At 51.9% G+C, this 14601-nt stretch overlaps 1 protein-coding gene and 1 long non-coding RNA gene across 2 annotated transcripts; both read right to left on the bottom strand.

Annotated features, from left to right (window-relative positions):
- Nucleotides 1–920: 920 nt before the first annotated feature.
- On the bottom strand, nucleotides 921–4777 carry LOC132355307 (uncharacterized). Its single transcript, XR_009499589.1, has 2 exons — nucleotides 4093–4777; nucleotides 921–1199 (listed from the first exon to the last, which is right to left on the bottom strand). It is a non-coding gene; the product is annotated as an uncharacterized LOC132355307 (long non-coding RNA).
- A 177-nt stretch (nucleotides 4778–4954) lies between these two features.
- On the bottom strand, nucleotides 4955–7116 carry FZD2 (frizzled class receptor 2). Its single transcript, XM_059906820.1, has one exon. The coding sequence runs from the start codon at nucleotides 6772–6774 to the stop codon at nucleotides 5077–5079; it is 1698 nt and encodes a 565-aa protein (XP_059762803.1). The 5' UTR covers nucleotides 6775–7116; the 3' UTR covers nucleotides 4955–5076.
- Between the last annotated feature and the right edge of the window lie 7485 nt (nucleotides 7117–14601).

Here is a 14601-nt window from a genome sequence, read left to right as displayed (position 1 = left end):
GTGGTCCTCCCCTCTCCAGGACCTTCTCCTCTACCCTTCACCCCAGGTCTCCTCATCACCTCCTACCCCCAACCTCCCTTTTTTTGCTCATCCCCACACAAATCCCTTTCCCTCCCCTCCCCGCTCTTCCCCCCCTCCAAGTTTGGAATGAAATCATGGGGCTCTGAGTTCCGCACGAGGCCCCGACATAAACACTCTGATTGGGGCTAATTATAAGGGCCAGGTTGGGAGGCTGGAACCTTCAGAAAGCTTGGCTTTCAAACAAAGGGCCCAGGGCTCAGCCCCCGGCCCAGGCCGGCTCCTCTCCAGACGTCATGAGGAATAAGGAGGGGTCCGGGGCTACAGGCAGTCCTCTGTAAACCCAATCAATGGTCTATGAGCTTGTTCCATGTCCCAGGTCCTATCTTGTCCTTTCTCGGCTGCTTTCACCTTGGCCCTTCCAGGCCTCAAATCCCAGGGCCTTCCCAGATGGCTGGGAAGAGCCGCGAGCCGGCAGTGGAAGGCAAGGCAGATGGGGAGGCGCTCTCAGGCTATGAGACTGGGGATGGGGCAGAGCAGGGGGAGGGAGAGGCGCAGGGGGAGGGAAAGGTACAGGGGAAGCCAGCTGTGACAGCCCTAGCCCTAATTAGCCAGCTTCAAAGCCGGCCAGCGAGAGAGCCCGCCTGCGTGTGTGCCCTGCTCACTCAGGCGGGTAAGACATTTCTGTCCTAATCAGAGGAGAGAAAGGGAGAAAAACACTGCCCACCACCACCCCGGGGATCCTCTAGATTGTGAGCTGGTACCCTGAGTCAGGGAGAAAAAGTGGGAGCACAGGAAATCATTCTGCTTTGTTAAAACTACCAGTAACAGTGAGTCCAAAAGTCCTCAAGAAATGTACATCCTTTGATCCAGTGATTCTATTTTTAGGAATTTATCCTAAGTAATTGGAAGAGTGCTACAATTTATTGAGCTTCTGCTATGTGTTGGTTCTGTACATGCATCATCTGATCTAATCTTCACAACAACCTTGCAGACAGGTACTATCACCTTTTACAGATGAGGACTGAGGCTCAGAGGTTAGGAGACGTCCCCAAGGGCTCACAGCTGGCACTGTGTCATGCCAATGCCTGTAACTCCCCACACATGGTCTGTCTCTTTCTTCTTTTTTCCCTCGACTACGAAAGTATTAACATTCATTCCACTCTGTTGCATCTTGATACCTGCAAGAGAGACAGGATCTAGTGAATAACCTAGTTTGAGGGTGTTCCTGGTTTTGTAGGTCCGATGGTTTTCCTGCCTGACCCTCCTTTCCACAGCAGAGGGAATTACAGGCTCGGGGATACTGGAGTCTGAGAAGGTAAAGGTTGCCCCATGGAGAAGTAGAGCTACCCAGTGATGAAGACTAGATAATGTCTAAACCAGGGACTGAAAAACCAGCTTGGGGATGGTGTGGGGGAGGGGTGTGCAGATAGACAATGCATAACCCCCCTAAAGTTACATACAAAATTGTGTTCCGGGGTCTGGCCACTTTTTCCCAGGAGGATGTCCAAAGATATTTCAGGTTCTCAGAGGAGTCAGTGGCCCCAGAAGTTTAAGAGGCATTTTGAGGTGAGGAGACTATGTCTGGAGAAGGAAGGGACCCTACTACAGTGAGCAATGGGATTATCAAAGGGATGATGCCTCAGAAATGGCAGGAGCTTGGGCTCTGCTCCCCCAGACATGTGCCCCACGGCACCCTGGGACAGCATCTCCCCACTTCCAGAATCTAGCCCAGATCAGGGATCCCAACACCCTCTTGGAGAGCTTTTTGGAAAGATCTGGAAGTCCAGATCCCACTGATCCTCACTCTTTGGGGATGTCCAGAAGAATTTTGTCTTAGAAAACCTTAGTGTTCTTTTCTGGGGCACTTCAAAGGACAAACAGTTTGTCAGGAGTGGAAGCATCTTCAGGAGGGGCGTCTGGGGATGGGGGGAGGAAAAGCAAATGTCTGATCCATGAGGCAGGGGAGTCTGGAGGAGAGATGCCCTGCTCCTAGAGACCAAGCACTGCTGCTCCTTTGTGGGAGGGGGTATGATTGGGACGGCAGGTAGAAAGCAGCCGTGGCCTAACACCTGCCCCAGGCCTGGGGGCCCCAGTGGAAGGGCTTTCTTACTGGGCCCTTGACCCTTCACCAGACAAAGCCTCCCTCTTCCAGATGGAGGGACCAACCCACTTACAAGGGGTAAACCATGTCCTATCTAAAGGGCGACCTAGAAATCTGTGAAAGTACACCTCCAAGCCCATGTGTTTAACTGGGTTTTCCCAACAAGGGAGCGGAGACAGACCTCTCTCCAGGGGTGGCAGTAAGCTCAAGTGTTTCACTTATGGGTCTCCGCTCCAGGGCACTTTGTCCTCTAAATCCTCTACACCCTCCGTCTAAGAGTTGTTTCATTAGAGCAATGAGAGCAGCCAGAGAGAAAGTTCCCCATACTTTCTGTAAGGTAATTCAGCCCTTTAGAGAAGGGAAGGGCATCTAGAAGATGTATCCTTTCCTAGAGAGGCAATTATCTTATTATCTGTCCTCTCCCCAGCCACAGAACCTATTTTTTCAGTGTTCTCAGGCCCTTTTCCCCTCCGTTGGTGACTTTGAGGGAGGAGGGTTGAGAAGGATCTTTACCAAAATTCCCTCCCTCCCACCCCACTCTGGGAAGAAAATGGTATTGTTGTTAGTCTACCATCTCCTCCTGCCATCAGCATGACGGTCCACTGACAAAATGTACCCAAAGCACACAGGACTGGGATCTGGAGGCTGAGAGGCAGGGGAGGCTCTTCCCAAATCTTCAGCAGAGACAAGCACTCCTCTTCCCACTGGGCTTCATCCCAGCCACTGGAAACCTCCCCCCACCTCCCCATCCCCCCCTTTCGCAAGCTTTGGCCATTCTTTCCAGGAAAGACGCTCACAATTTGTTTGTAATTTAACTCTTTCCTGCAGCCCTTGTGGGGTTCCTTTAGAATCTTGCAACAAATGGAGCTACAGGGCGGTGCCACCTCCCTGGCCTGCTTCTTTGAGAGTTGAGGGAATCTCCTGTTGGGACTTCACACATACCATCATTTGAGAAAAGGCTAGTTTTAACTTATAATGTTGGCCACTGGTACAAATCATCTGGGGGAGGGTTATACATTTGGGGAAGGGGACTCTGCTGAAATCCCCAGGCCTCATTCAATTCCCAACAAAGCCCCACATACGTGTTCAATTACCACCAAACATTTCCAGATCCCCTCCCCCAACATAAACACACGCAAACACTTCGAAGTAGGGGTTCTAACTTACTTTCTCCCTTATCCCAAAGCCTGCTAACAAAGGGTGTTAAGGCACCATTTTCCCTACCACAGTTTGGCTGAAAAAGCAGGGAACCTCTTCTCCACCCCACCCCCAACCAACTAGGTCAGGGGGAGATGGAAGGAGGAGGTGTGGTTTGGTTAAACTAATAAAATGTTACAACCCTGTTAAATACAATTAAAGGGCTAGATCTCTAGAAGATAATTAAATGCACTTTATTATTATGATTATTAGCTTTAATTTGCACTATTATCAAGAAACAGGAGATGCTGAAAAGTTGAGTTATGGGGCAAACTTGTTTCACCCCATCCCTTGGTCTTCAAATCGATCCATGGTAATTAAAATTCTAAAATACTCCAAATAGTTGAGGGAAATGATGTGTATTGGAAACTGCAATTCTCATACCAGCGTGAAAGATACTTTAAGAGAAGTCTTGACTTTTATTTGTGGGGGTTAGGGGGAAGATAAGAAACATGTTATAAACATTCTATCAATCTTGTGTTATAGAATGTCATGTGAACACTCAACCCCACCCCCACAGTCACAAAGAGCCTGCCCAGAGCCTTCTTCCAAAGCAAAGATACCCACGTTTTTTCCCCCCTTCCCCCTTCTGGACAAGTTTGAAAAGAAACCAGTCTTTTGTCAAAGGAAAACTAAAAATCCCACCAGCCCATCCATCCGTTCCCTCCCTCCAACCCAACCCATTTTATTGCTTTTTGAAAAACAAAAACAAAAAACCCCAACAACAACAAAACCCCACACATAGCGCACAAACCACCCCACAAACTGCTAACCTGAATGCCAGAGGAGATAGTCAGTTGGGGGTGGGGGGGAGAGCAGGCGAGGAGCAGACAGCAGGGGAAAGGAGAGAGATGCAAGGTGATCTCCAAATCCCAGCATCTGCGAGCTGATGATGCTCCCCCTAAAAATGGAGGCGGTCAGGATCGGTACTCAACGGAGTGGGGTGGGGAGGTTGGGTAGTTTCAAAACACACATCGCAAAACACTTTCTGCCCCCTCCAAGCGCTCGGGGCAGCGAGTTGAAAAGAAGAGTCAGAGAAGAAAGATCTTCCTGCCAGCAGGGGGGTGGGCCCGGAGGGTAGGGGTGTAGGCCATTCCTCACACGATCTCCGCCCTCTCCCCACCCTTCGGTTCGCGTTGTTTTTTTTTTTTTTTTCCACGTCTTCATCTCCTTTGGGAAGTTTCCAAAGATCGAGTGAAGGAGACAGGACAAGTGAGAAAGGGGGAAAGGGAAATCAAAACGAATCCAAGTCTTGATCAAAAGTATCCAGCTGCTTCCACAGACCCAGCGTCAGTGAGAAGGCTCACAAATTTGGCTTTAGAACCTGAAAGTAACTCCCAACTACTCATAGCCTCTTCCAGCAGGCCCAGCCCTGTCAAAGCACCAAAATACTGGAACCGAAGTAGGGGGTGGTGTTTGAAAGGGGACTGAAGAAAGGAGAACCCCCCCAACTCCCCCTCTTCCCCATTCCTCAGGCCTGGCGCCCCTCACTGCTCCCCCCCCCTTTTTTTTTCCCTTTTTTCTTTTAAATAGAAAATATATAATTAAATTTACAAAAACTATTTACAGTTTTAATTACAAACCTGGTGGGGGTGTTGGGCAGAGTTCTCTTTAAAAAGCGACCTAAAAAAGAAATGGTTTCGATTGTTCTTTATTTAAAAAAATAAAATAAGGAGTCTGTAGGAGCCCACCCCCCCTCCCTGGGGGCGGAGCGCGAGGTGCCGGCCCGGCTGGGGACGCGGCGCCGGAGCTCCGGCTCACACGGTGGTCTCGCCGTGCCGGCTGTTGGTGAGACGGGTGTAGAACTTCCTCCACGAGTGCAGCGTCTTGCCGGACCAGATCCAGAAGCCCGACGTGATGCCCACGATGAGCGTCATGAGGTATTTGATCATGTAGACGGTGAAGTCGGGTGACATGCGCGGCGTGTAGTGCGCCGGGCACGGGATGGCCAGGCTCTTGCAGTGCTGGCTCACCCACGAGCGCTCCCAGTGCTCTCGGAAGGCCTGCTCGTAGAAATAGCAGGCGATGACGATGGTGGCGGGCACCGTGTACAGCACCGAGAAGACGCCGATGCGCACCATGAGCCGCTCCAGCTTCTCCGTCTTGGTGCCGTCGTGCTTCATGATGGTACGGATGCGGAAGAGTGACACGAAACCGGCCAGGAGGAAGGACGTGCCTATGAACAGGTACACGAAGAGCGGCGCCAGCACGAAGCCCCGCAGCGGGTCCAGGCTGTTGAGGCCCACGAAGCACACGCCGCTCAGCAGGTCGCCGTCAATCTGGCCCATGGCCAGGATTGTGATGGTCTTGACGGCGGGCACGGCCCACGCGGCCAGGTGGAAGTACTGCGAGTTGGCCTCGATGGCCTCGTGGCCCCACTTCATGCCCGCCGCCAGGAACCAGGTGAGCGACAGGATGACCCACCAGATGGAACTGGCCATGCTGAAGAAGTAGAGCATCATGAAGAGGATGGTGCAGCCCTCCTTCTTGGTGCCCTGCACCACCGTACGGTAGCCGTCCTCGGAGAAGCGCTCGTTACACACCACGCGCTCCTGGAGCACGAAGCCCGCGATGTAGGCCACCGACACCATAGTGTAGCAGCCTGACAGAAAGATGATGGGCCGCTCCGGGTAGCGGAAGCGCTGCATGTCCACCAGGTACGTGGTGACGGTGAAAAAGGTGGAGGCACAGCACAACACGGACCAGGTGAGGATCCAGAGTCGCGCAAAGCGCGTCTCTTCCTGGGAGAAGAACATGGAGCCGTCGGGTCGCGCCGGCTCGCACGGAGCCGCGCAGTCGCGCTCGCCCAGAAACTTGTAGCTGAGATAGGACGGCACCTTGAGGACGCGCGGACAGTGGAACGGGTGCTCCAGCGTGGCATAGCGCGGGGGCGAGCCGCCGCCACCCGGGCCGCCCGGGGTGCCCCCCGCACCCGGCTGCAGGCCCGGCGGCGGCGCGGTGGTGAGCAACGCGGGCGCGCCGTCCTCCGAGTGGTTCTGGCCCACGCAGATCTGCTCCGCGCCGTGGCGGGGGAAGTGCTCGCAGCGAAGGCGCTCCGGCCACTGGAAACCGAACTTGTTCATGAGCGCCTCGCAGCCCTGGCGCGCGCGCTCGCAGATCGAGCGGCACGGCGGGATGGCCTGCTCCAGCACAGTGCACACGGGTGCATACATGGAGCACAGGAAGAAGCGCAGTTCGGGCGAGCACTGCACCTTCACCAATGGGTAGAACTGGTGCACCTCCAGTCCTGCGTCCTCCTGGTTCGTATGGCCCAGAAGGTTGGGCATGATGGTCTGGTTGTAGGCGATGTCCGTGCACAACGGGATGGAGATAGGCTGGCAGAAGCCGTGGTCCGGGATGGAGATGCCCTTCTCCCCGTGGAACTGGGCCGGCCCCGCAGCGGGCAGCAGCAGCAGCGGCAGCAGCAGACGGGGCAGGGCGCTGCGGGGCCGCATGCTGGCCGCCGCCCCCCACCCGGCTCCCGGACGCCCCCCCGCCCCCGCCCCCAGCCCCGAGACCGCGCGCCTTCCCCGCCGCCGCCTCGCCGCGGCCGCCGCCTCCCGCGTCTCTTTGCAAACTTTGCTCGCGGCTGCCGAGTTGGGGAGGCCGGGCGGGGGAGGGGGGCGGCGCACCCGCCCGCTGGCTCGCCGAGGTCGGACTGAGTCGCCGGAGACACCGCGCGCTGCTTGCCCTCTCTCTTCCTCGTCCTCCTCCTCTCGCCTCTCCCCTCCCTTCTCCGCCCAGCGACTCCTTTGTGCCTTCCTCCAGCCCTCACCTCGGCCTCTCCGATCCCAATTAGTCGGTTTCAAGGGGGCCCCCGCCGGCGGCCCCGCCCTCTCCTCAGCCCCCCAAAAAAGGGATCCTTGAAACCGCCCCGTCGAGCTCTAAGCACCATCCCAAAATGTTCTCTCGGCCAATGAGATTTAAACCCGAGGATCAGCCCCGAGGGCTGGATTGGTCAACCACAACATAATGAGATCAGAAACCAGATGCCAACAAAACTTTCCCCCCCCCCCTTTTGCTTTTTAAAGAGACAAGCTATTATTATATTAAGGGCTTTTTGCCCAGCACGGGATTTCTCTGGAGTCGCGGCGGCGAGATCCGGAGACACACGTTCCCCGAACTGCGGCGGACCCGAGTCACTCAACCCTGGATCACTCTTCTTCCGGGGGGCCACGGCGCTCTCCGGGGTAGGGCCTCTTTAAATCCTTGCCTCCGCCCCTGCTCCTCGAACCCCACCTATTCCAGTCCAATTTTTCAGATCAAGTAAAAAAAAATATTAAGTTTGAGAAAAAATTGTTTAAGGGAGAGATTTTTTTTAAACTATCAGTTTACAAAGACTTTTCTCTCAGCCCCTTCCCATGGAATCCAGACAAAATTTCCTGTCGCCCTATATGTAGACCCCTAGGAGTTTGCCTCGCTCCTCCCCCTGCATACACCCTTAAATAACCCTCTGAAAAACGAGAGCCTGTCTCTTTAAGAGGCTCTTAAAGGGGCCTGGACTCCGGGGCGTAATTGCCCCGTAGCGAGCACAAAGGAGCCCATTATGGTTCTTTGTGTTCGGTGGCACCTCAAAGTGAGAAAACTCAGGAACTCAGGGGCCCCGAGCTGGAGGGTTGGAGCGGGGGTGGGAGGGGGTGAGGTGAAGGAGAATAGCCTAGAGCTGCGGCTTCTCCCTCCCCTTTCTTCCGAGGCAAATCTTAATTATGCAAAGTAAAGTTTAGTTGCCATAACGAGGAGGTCTTAATCGGAGGTTAATGGTGGGGAGTGGGGGATGACGAGCAGTTCTGAGTTGAAGAGATGACTCTTTTAGGACGTTTGGGGGAATTTTCCTCCTCTCTCTCCACCTCTGCCCCCGCCCCCTAAAAGCTTCCAGATTTGGTCTCCTAGGAGAGAGGGGAGTTTTACCCAAATCTTAAGTGATTCCACACCAGAAACGGGTGGTGTGTGTGGCGAGGGAGGAGGCTGGGCGGTTGTGTGGATTAACCCCCCACCACACACACACCCACACTTACCTGGCTGCGGGTGGATGGCGGTGGCCAGCAGGGTTCCGGCTAGCTTAGAAAGGTTTTCTTCTGTTTTCCCCCTTCTTGGATTTTAAGTTTGAGAGGGGGTTCTGGGGAGGGGAGCGGGAATTTGCATGTAAATCTCCTGGGCCTGGTACTGGATGATGGATCAATTATTTTTATTGTCTCTCAGAGGGAAGGGGGGACACTTAAAAAGAAGAAAGAAAATTGAGTTTAGAAAACCCCTTTGCTTCTCTGTATGGGCCAAATCCTCCCAGCCTGGCGAGCTGTTTCCTGATCCAATCTAGAAAAGGACTGCTTTAAAAACAAAACAAAAAACCAAACAACAACAAAAAGAGAAACCTAAGAGAAAAAAAGAAGAAGAGAATAGGAAGAAGGAAAGAAAATTCTAAGTCATAGGTAAAAACAATGGATCCAGGTTTGATAGGATTCAATTTTTTTTTTTTTCTTGATTGAATGAAATACAGATTTTCAGGTTCTTTACAACATGAAAATTCTCCTTATCATTTCCTGGAGAGGTCGACTTTTCACTACTTTAGGCAGAAAGATTCCCTTCAAAATCAGGTGGCTATGCCTTAGCTCTCCATTTTATTTCCATTCCATTCCACCCACAAGTCCACCTTCACCCCAGAGCAGTCTAGGGATGGGAAAATTGTGCTGTCCTGCTCTGTGGGACCCAAACTAAGCCCAAGGTGCTGCTTCTTCAAATCTCCCCTCCTGCTCTACCTCCAGGACATCTCTAGAGCTGGTACCAAGCCTCTGAGCTGAGCGGTGAAAACAAAAAATGAGTAAGACAGGTTCCTCCACTCCACTCAGGAAGCTCTCACAGTCTGATAGGAAATTGAGAGTAAATCTCCAATAGAAATGCAGCATCTTCAATTTCCTTACATGACAAACCTGTTTTCCTACCCTAGGGCCAGGCTTGAGTGACAGCTATCCCTTCCCCAGCCACCCCCAAGGCAAAGGGGGAGCTGAAGCTGGAAAACAGAAATAAAAGACATCCTTTCATTCACTCAGTCAACCTTTCATTCTGCAATACATTTTTATTGAGTTTTCTGATTTTAGACCACTGTGGTAGGTGCTGTGGGCAAGACAGAGAAAAATGGCAGCGTCCCTGCCCTTTAAGAGTTTACGGTATCCCAGAAGAAAAGTGATTCTATGAAGATCTTACATTTATCTAGCGTTTTTACCTGAAATGGATACCTAGTAATTGTAATTACTACGGTTTATCGAGCACTTACTAAGCACTGCGCATACATTATGTGTATGCCTACAAAGTAGGTATTGCATTGTGTTTATGGATGAAGAATCTGACCTTGATGAGATTTGGCAACTTTCTCAAGGTCACGTAGTAAATGGCAGAGCTGAGATTTAAACCCAGGCCTGCTTGAATCTTAAAGCTGTGTTCTGTCTCCTACACCACACAGCCCCTAATGTCTATAAAAATTGTGTGCTTTTACGCACTTAGAAATATATATTGACCATCAGACCCAACCCCTATTCCTGTGGAGCTTATATTCTAGTGGGAGAGATTCACAGTCATCACATAGTCACTTTAATGGATGTAAAATTGCCACAGGATTGAGTGCTACGAAGGGGAAGTCCATGGTGCTATGAAAAAGCATACTTGGGGAGGGAATTTGACTGAGTTGGAGCGGGCAGAGGAGGCCTCTGAGGTTGGACTAAGAAGTAAAATAGGATGAGGTAAAGAGAGGCCAGCAAGTGTGACACCTGCAGGGCCTTGCAGACCATGTGTAAGGTGCTAGGTATACAAATATGAACTTAGGGGCTTTCCCTGGTGGTGCAGTGGTTAAGAATCCGCCTGCCAATGCAGGGGACACAGGTTCGAGCCCTGGTCTGGGAAGATCCCACATGCCACGGAGCAACTAAGCCCGCGAGCCACAACTACTGAAGCCTGTGCGCCTAGAGCCCCGTGCTCCGCAACAAGAGAAGCCACCACAATGAGAAGCCTGCGCACCGCAACGAAGAGTAGCCCCCACTCGCCGCAACTAGAGAAAGACCGTGCACCACAACGAAGACCCAATGAAGCTAAAAATTAACTAATTAATTAATTAATTTTAAAAAAATATGAACTTATAATCTCAAGGCAGGGATAGGTTTTCCAGACAGAGGGAACACCATGTGCAAGGGTGTAGCACTGAAATGGATGGAAGGGGCAGGGGGCACAAGTATACAAGCACTTTGGTCCTGTTAGAGCCCCGTGAACATCTGGGAGAGTGATGGCAGGGGAGGTTTTATTTTTATTATTATTATTTTAATTAATTAATTGATTATTTATTTATTTGGCTGTGTCAGGTCTTAGTTGCGGCACGCAGGATCTTTGTTGCAGTGTGAGGGCTCTTCACTGCAGCGCACAGGCTTCTCTATAGCTGTGGCGTGAGGGCTCCAGAGCGTGTGGGCTCAGTAGTTGTGGTGCTTGGGCTTAGTTGCCCCGCAGCATGTGGGATCTTAGTTCCCCGACCAGGGATCGAACCCGCGTCCCCCACATTGGAAAGCGGTTCTTAACCACTGGACCACCAGTGAAGTCCCGGCAGAGGAGGTTTTAAATAAGTAGGGACCTGAGATACTGTGCACATAATCTGGACTCCTGGAGGTGGAGATGCACTGGAGCGTTTAGGGAAGTGAAATGGTCACACTTAACTTTTATATATTTTTATTTTTCATTTTTAAATTTTTGGTCGTGCCGTGAGGCATGTGGGACGGCATGTGGGATCTTAGTTCCCCGACCAGGGATCGAACCCGTGCCCCCTGCATTGGAAATGCAGAGTCTTAACCACTGGACTGCCAGGGAAGTCTCCACACTTAAGTTTTAGATGGTGCATTTGGACAGTTAGGAGGAGCACGACTTGAGTCAGCTCAGTCAGAGATACCAGTTAGGAATAGATTGCAAGAGACCAGGCAAGAGATGCTGAGGGCGTGAACTGAGCCAAGGCAGTGTAGAGAAGAGAGAGTAAGGGAGGAGGCCAACCAAGGTTTCTGATCTAGATGCCCTGATGTCATTAACCAGGCTAGGAAATGCAGGGACAGGCGGATAATGAGCACAGTGAAGCCAGGTCAAGCCTATAGTATGTCCAAGAGAAGATGTCCAGAAAACAGTTAGCTATTCTAACACAGGGCCAGGAAGGAGCTCTGGGTAGATTTAGATCTGGTACCTTTAGCCTGTGGTTGAAGTCATGAGATTGGCTGAGATCACCTAGGAAAGGGGATTGGGTGAGAAGACTAAAGTTTTGGGGATGTCAATATTTAAGGGCCATGCGCTGTTGAGGAGGGACACTGAGAAGGAGTGGTAGGGCCAGGAAAGATTCTAGCCAACAGGAGAATGTCCCAGACTTGTTTTTCCTGGATCTTGAGAGTCTCAAGTCAGAATTTTTATTTACCTTGTCTCAGTTGTGAGAATTAAATGAGATAGATTATGGCACTCGCTTGACCTGATGCTAGGCTAAAAGCTTGGTAAATAATAGCTATTGTTTTAATCCAACAAATTATTGAACATCTACTATATGCAAAGCAGACAAAGTCTGCAGAGACCTAGGCTGCAGCTTCAGGGAGCTTACAGTCTAGCGGGTGACGGTCTGCGGAGAACCTGGCTACTGTTCCTTCCTGAGGAGTATTTCCGGTTGGTCTGGGGCTTCTGCTATTGGCTGGGAACCCAGGTGTTCCCAGTGCCCAGTGCACTGCCACTTCTGCCCCAAATCCTGGGACACTACTGTCAATTATCTCTTGGCTTACAAATCTGGTATCTGGGATAACTGTTGAGTGCCCACTGTAGAGATGCCACCCAGGGACTTCCCTGGTGGTCCACTGGCTAAGGATCCACACTCCCAATGCAGGCGGATGGATCCCTGGTCAGGCAACTAGATCCCGCATGCCAATGCGGCAACGAAGATCCCGTTTGCGGCAACTAAGATCCGGTGCAACCAAATAAATAAATAAACATATTTTTTAAAAATGCCACCCACTCCATTCTGTGGGATGGTTTGTTGGAGCAGAAGTCTCAACCCTACCAGAGAGTAGAGCAAATAGCTGGTGGAGAGGAAGGAAACCTGGGGGTCTCTACCCAGCACTCCCCACTCTTACGGTACCGCACGGCTTGTGGGATCTTAGTTCCCCAACCAGGGATTGAACCAGGGCCCTCAGCATCCTAACCACTAGACTGCCAGGGAATTCCCTCTGATGTTTCATTTTGCAAAGAAGAGTCCTGGTAATTGCATGTGTCCCTGTCTCCTTGCTTCTTTCGCATTAAAACCCCTTCCTTCCAGAGAAATCATCCTCCCTAGCAGTTATAGGTCCCCTCTTTGTTTCCTCAATCCCGGGTCAGTATTCTTTCCCTCCAGAAGCACTGAGGTCCCTCCACCCTAAAGGGCAGGGGTGTGTGTATCCGTTCAGGAAGGGGAGGACTGAGGATGAGAATGTGATTTCCGATACTTTGAATCCTCAAAGGTTTGATTGTCTGAGCAAAAATACTCTCCTCTCAATGGGGTAGGTTCTGGACGCTAGGTGGAAAACAGTTTTGAGTCTTCAGAGACTCTAGTTGGTTACCCCCATTCCCAACCCACAAGGTATCCCTCTGCTCTTTGAGAAGCTTCCTTTTCCTCCTTTCTTCCTGAGCCTGGAATCCACCTTTAGGTGAGATACCAAATTCCCTCTCCCTGAACTCCATCCTCCATTTAGTTCTCAGGAAACCAGCCCTTCAGGCACAGAATAATCAGGAAGTCTAGGACTCCTGGAGCCCCAACTTGTAAGTCCCATTCACTGCACTTCACCCTCCTCCGCCCCGAGTTCTGGGGACAGAGGGGGTGGGGCATTGGCAGAGTACAACCGTTATCCCCTTGATCCCTCCAGCACCCTTTCCCAAGGTCTCTGGATGGCAAAATGGGCCACAAAAGGATTAAACAGATATAACAGATGATCTATTAATTAAGCATTTTAATTAGCCCAGGCCTAGGCCGAGCAAAAGCAAGGTGTGGGCTTCTCAGAGCAGACTGGGGAAAACAACGCTGAAAATATCAGTGCTGAGTTTGGTTAGCGAGGTTCTTGGGGGTGATTGCCTTCTTGGCCCAGGAAATAAGCATCCCTGGGAATGAATGAGTCAGATAGTTTGTCTCTTGGAAACTTCTAGAACCTAATGCCAAGAGGAGAGGAATGGGGGAGCCTGAACCGTAGACTTGTAGATGTGGAGGGGTCCTCGGGGGGATGGGTATGGGGGTGCTCACGAGGGAAGGAGAGCCAAGACAAGTTTACTTCTGGGTTGGGGCTCCCCTCCTGCTCCAGCAGAACACACACTTCCTTTCCTGGGGCTGCACCCCATCTCCTAACTTGCCCTTTTTTCCCCCTCTTTCTTTCTTCCTTTTTTCTTTCCACTCTCCCTTGTCCCCTTCCCTTCTCCCAGAATTTCTCTCCTTTTTCTCCAGGCTGGGCCACCTCACCCCCTCCCCTTTCTCTTTCCTGTAACTTAAGCTGTTGTTGGGAGTTGGAGGAGCTGGGCTGGTTTGAAAGGAGGCCCCACTGCTTTTCAGGGAGGAATTGAAACCCTGGAGCTGGGGGTGAGAGGAGGTAGAGGGGGAGGGGGGCAACTTGAGAAATCAAAGCGGCTGCAGCTCCATCTGGGAAACCAACTTTGATTTACTAGCAAGGACCTGGCTCTCCAACCTGCACCCCCAACCCAGCCCTGCCCACTCCCCCTCCTTCCCTGGACTTTGCTTTGTGGTGATAACTGGGGGGGAGGGGGCCTGACTCCCTCCCCGAGCCTGAAAGCCTGTTCTTGTCCTGGGAGAACCAGCCCAGAGGAGCAAGGCCCAGGGGACCCTGGCTAAGTGAGGCTGCAGATGCTTCTAAGGGAGCTGGGTATGGGAGGGGAATCCTGGGAAGGAGGAAAGCCCCTCCGTCCAGGCAGCTTGGCCCTCTAGACCCGGTCCTCTCTGGCTAGACTGGACCCCCTCCCCGGAGATGTGGGGCTGGGCTGGGGGTGCCGACAGGAGGCGGCCAGGGCTGCTTCATCTGTCTGTGGCCTTTCCCTCAGAACTGGGAGGTTGGGGACTGGGGGTGGAGAGTAAGAACCAGAAAAAGAAAATGCCTGAGAAAGAAAAGGAAAATCTATTTGAGCAGATTATTTTGTGTTGAAATTCAGTGTGGGCCATGGACACCACTGGGCTCCAGTGGAGACTCAAGGCCCTTCTGGAGGGCAGTGCCTCCTGCCTGCTCTCTTCCTCTCCCATCCCGTTTCTGTTTCACCTT

The sequence above is a fragment of the Balaenoptera ricei genome, chromosome 20 (assembly GCF_028023285.1).
Source record: "Balaenoptera ricei isolate mBalRic1 chromosome 20, mBalRic1.hap2, whole genome shotgun sequence".
Lineage (NCBI taxonomy): Eukaryota > Metazoa > Chordata > Mammalia > Artiodactyla > Balaenopteridae > Balaenoptera > Balaenoptera ricei.
Note: the sequence above shows the minus strand (reverse complement) of the source record. Positions and strands in the feature narration are given on the sequence as shown.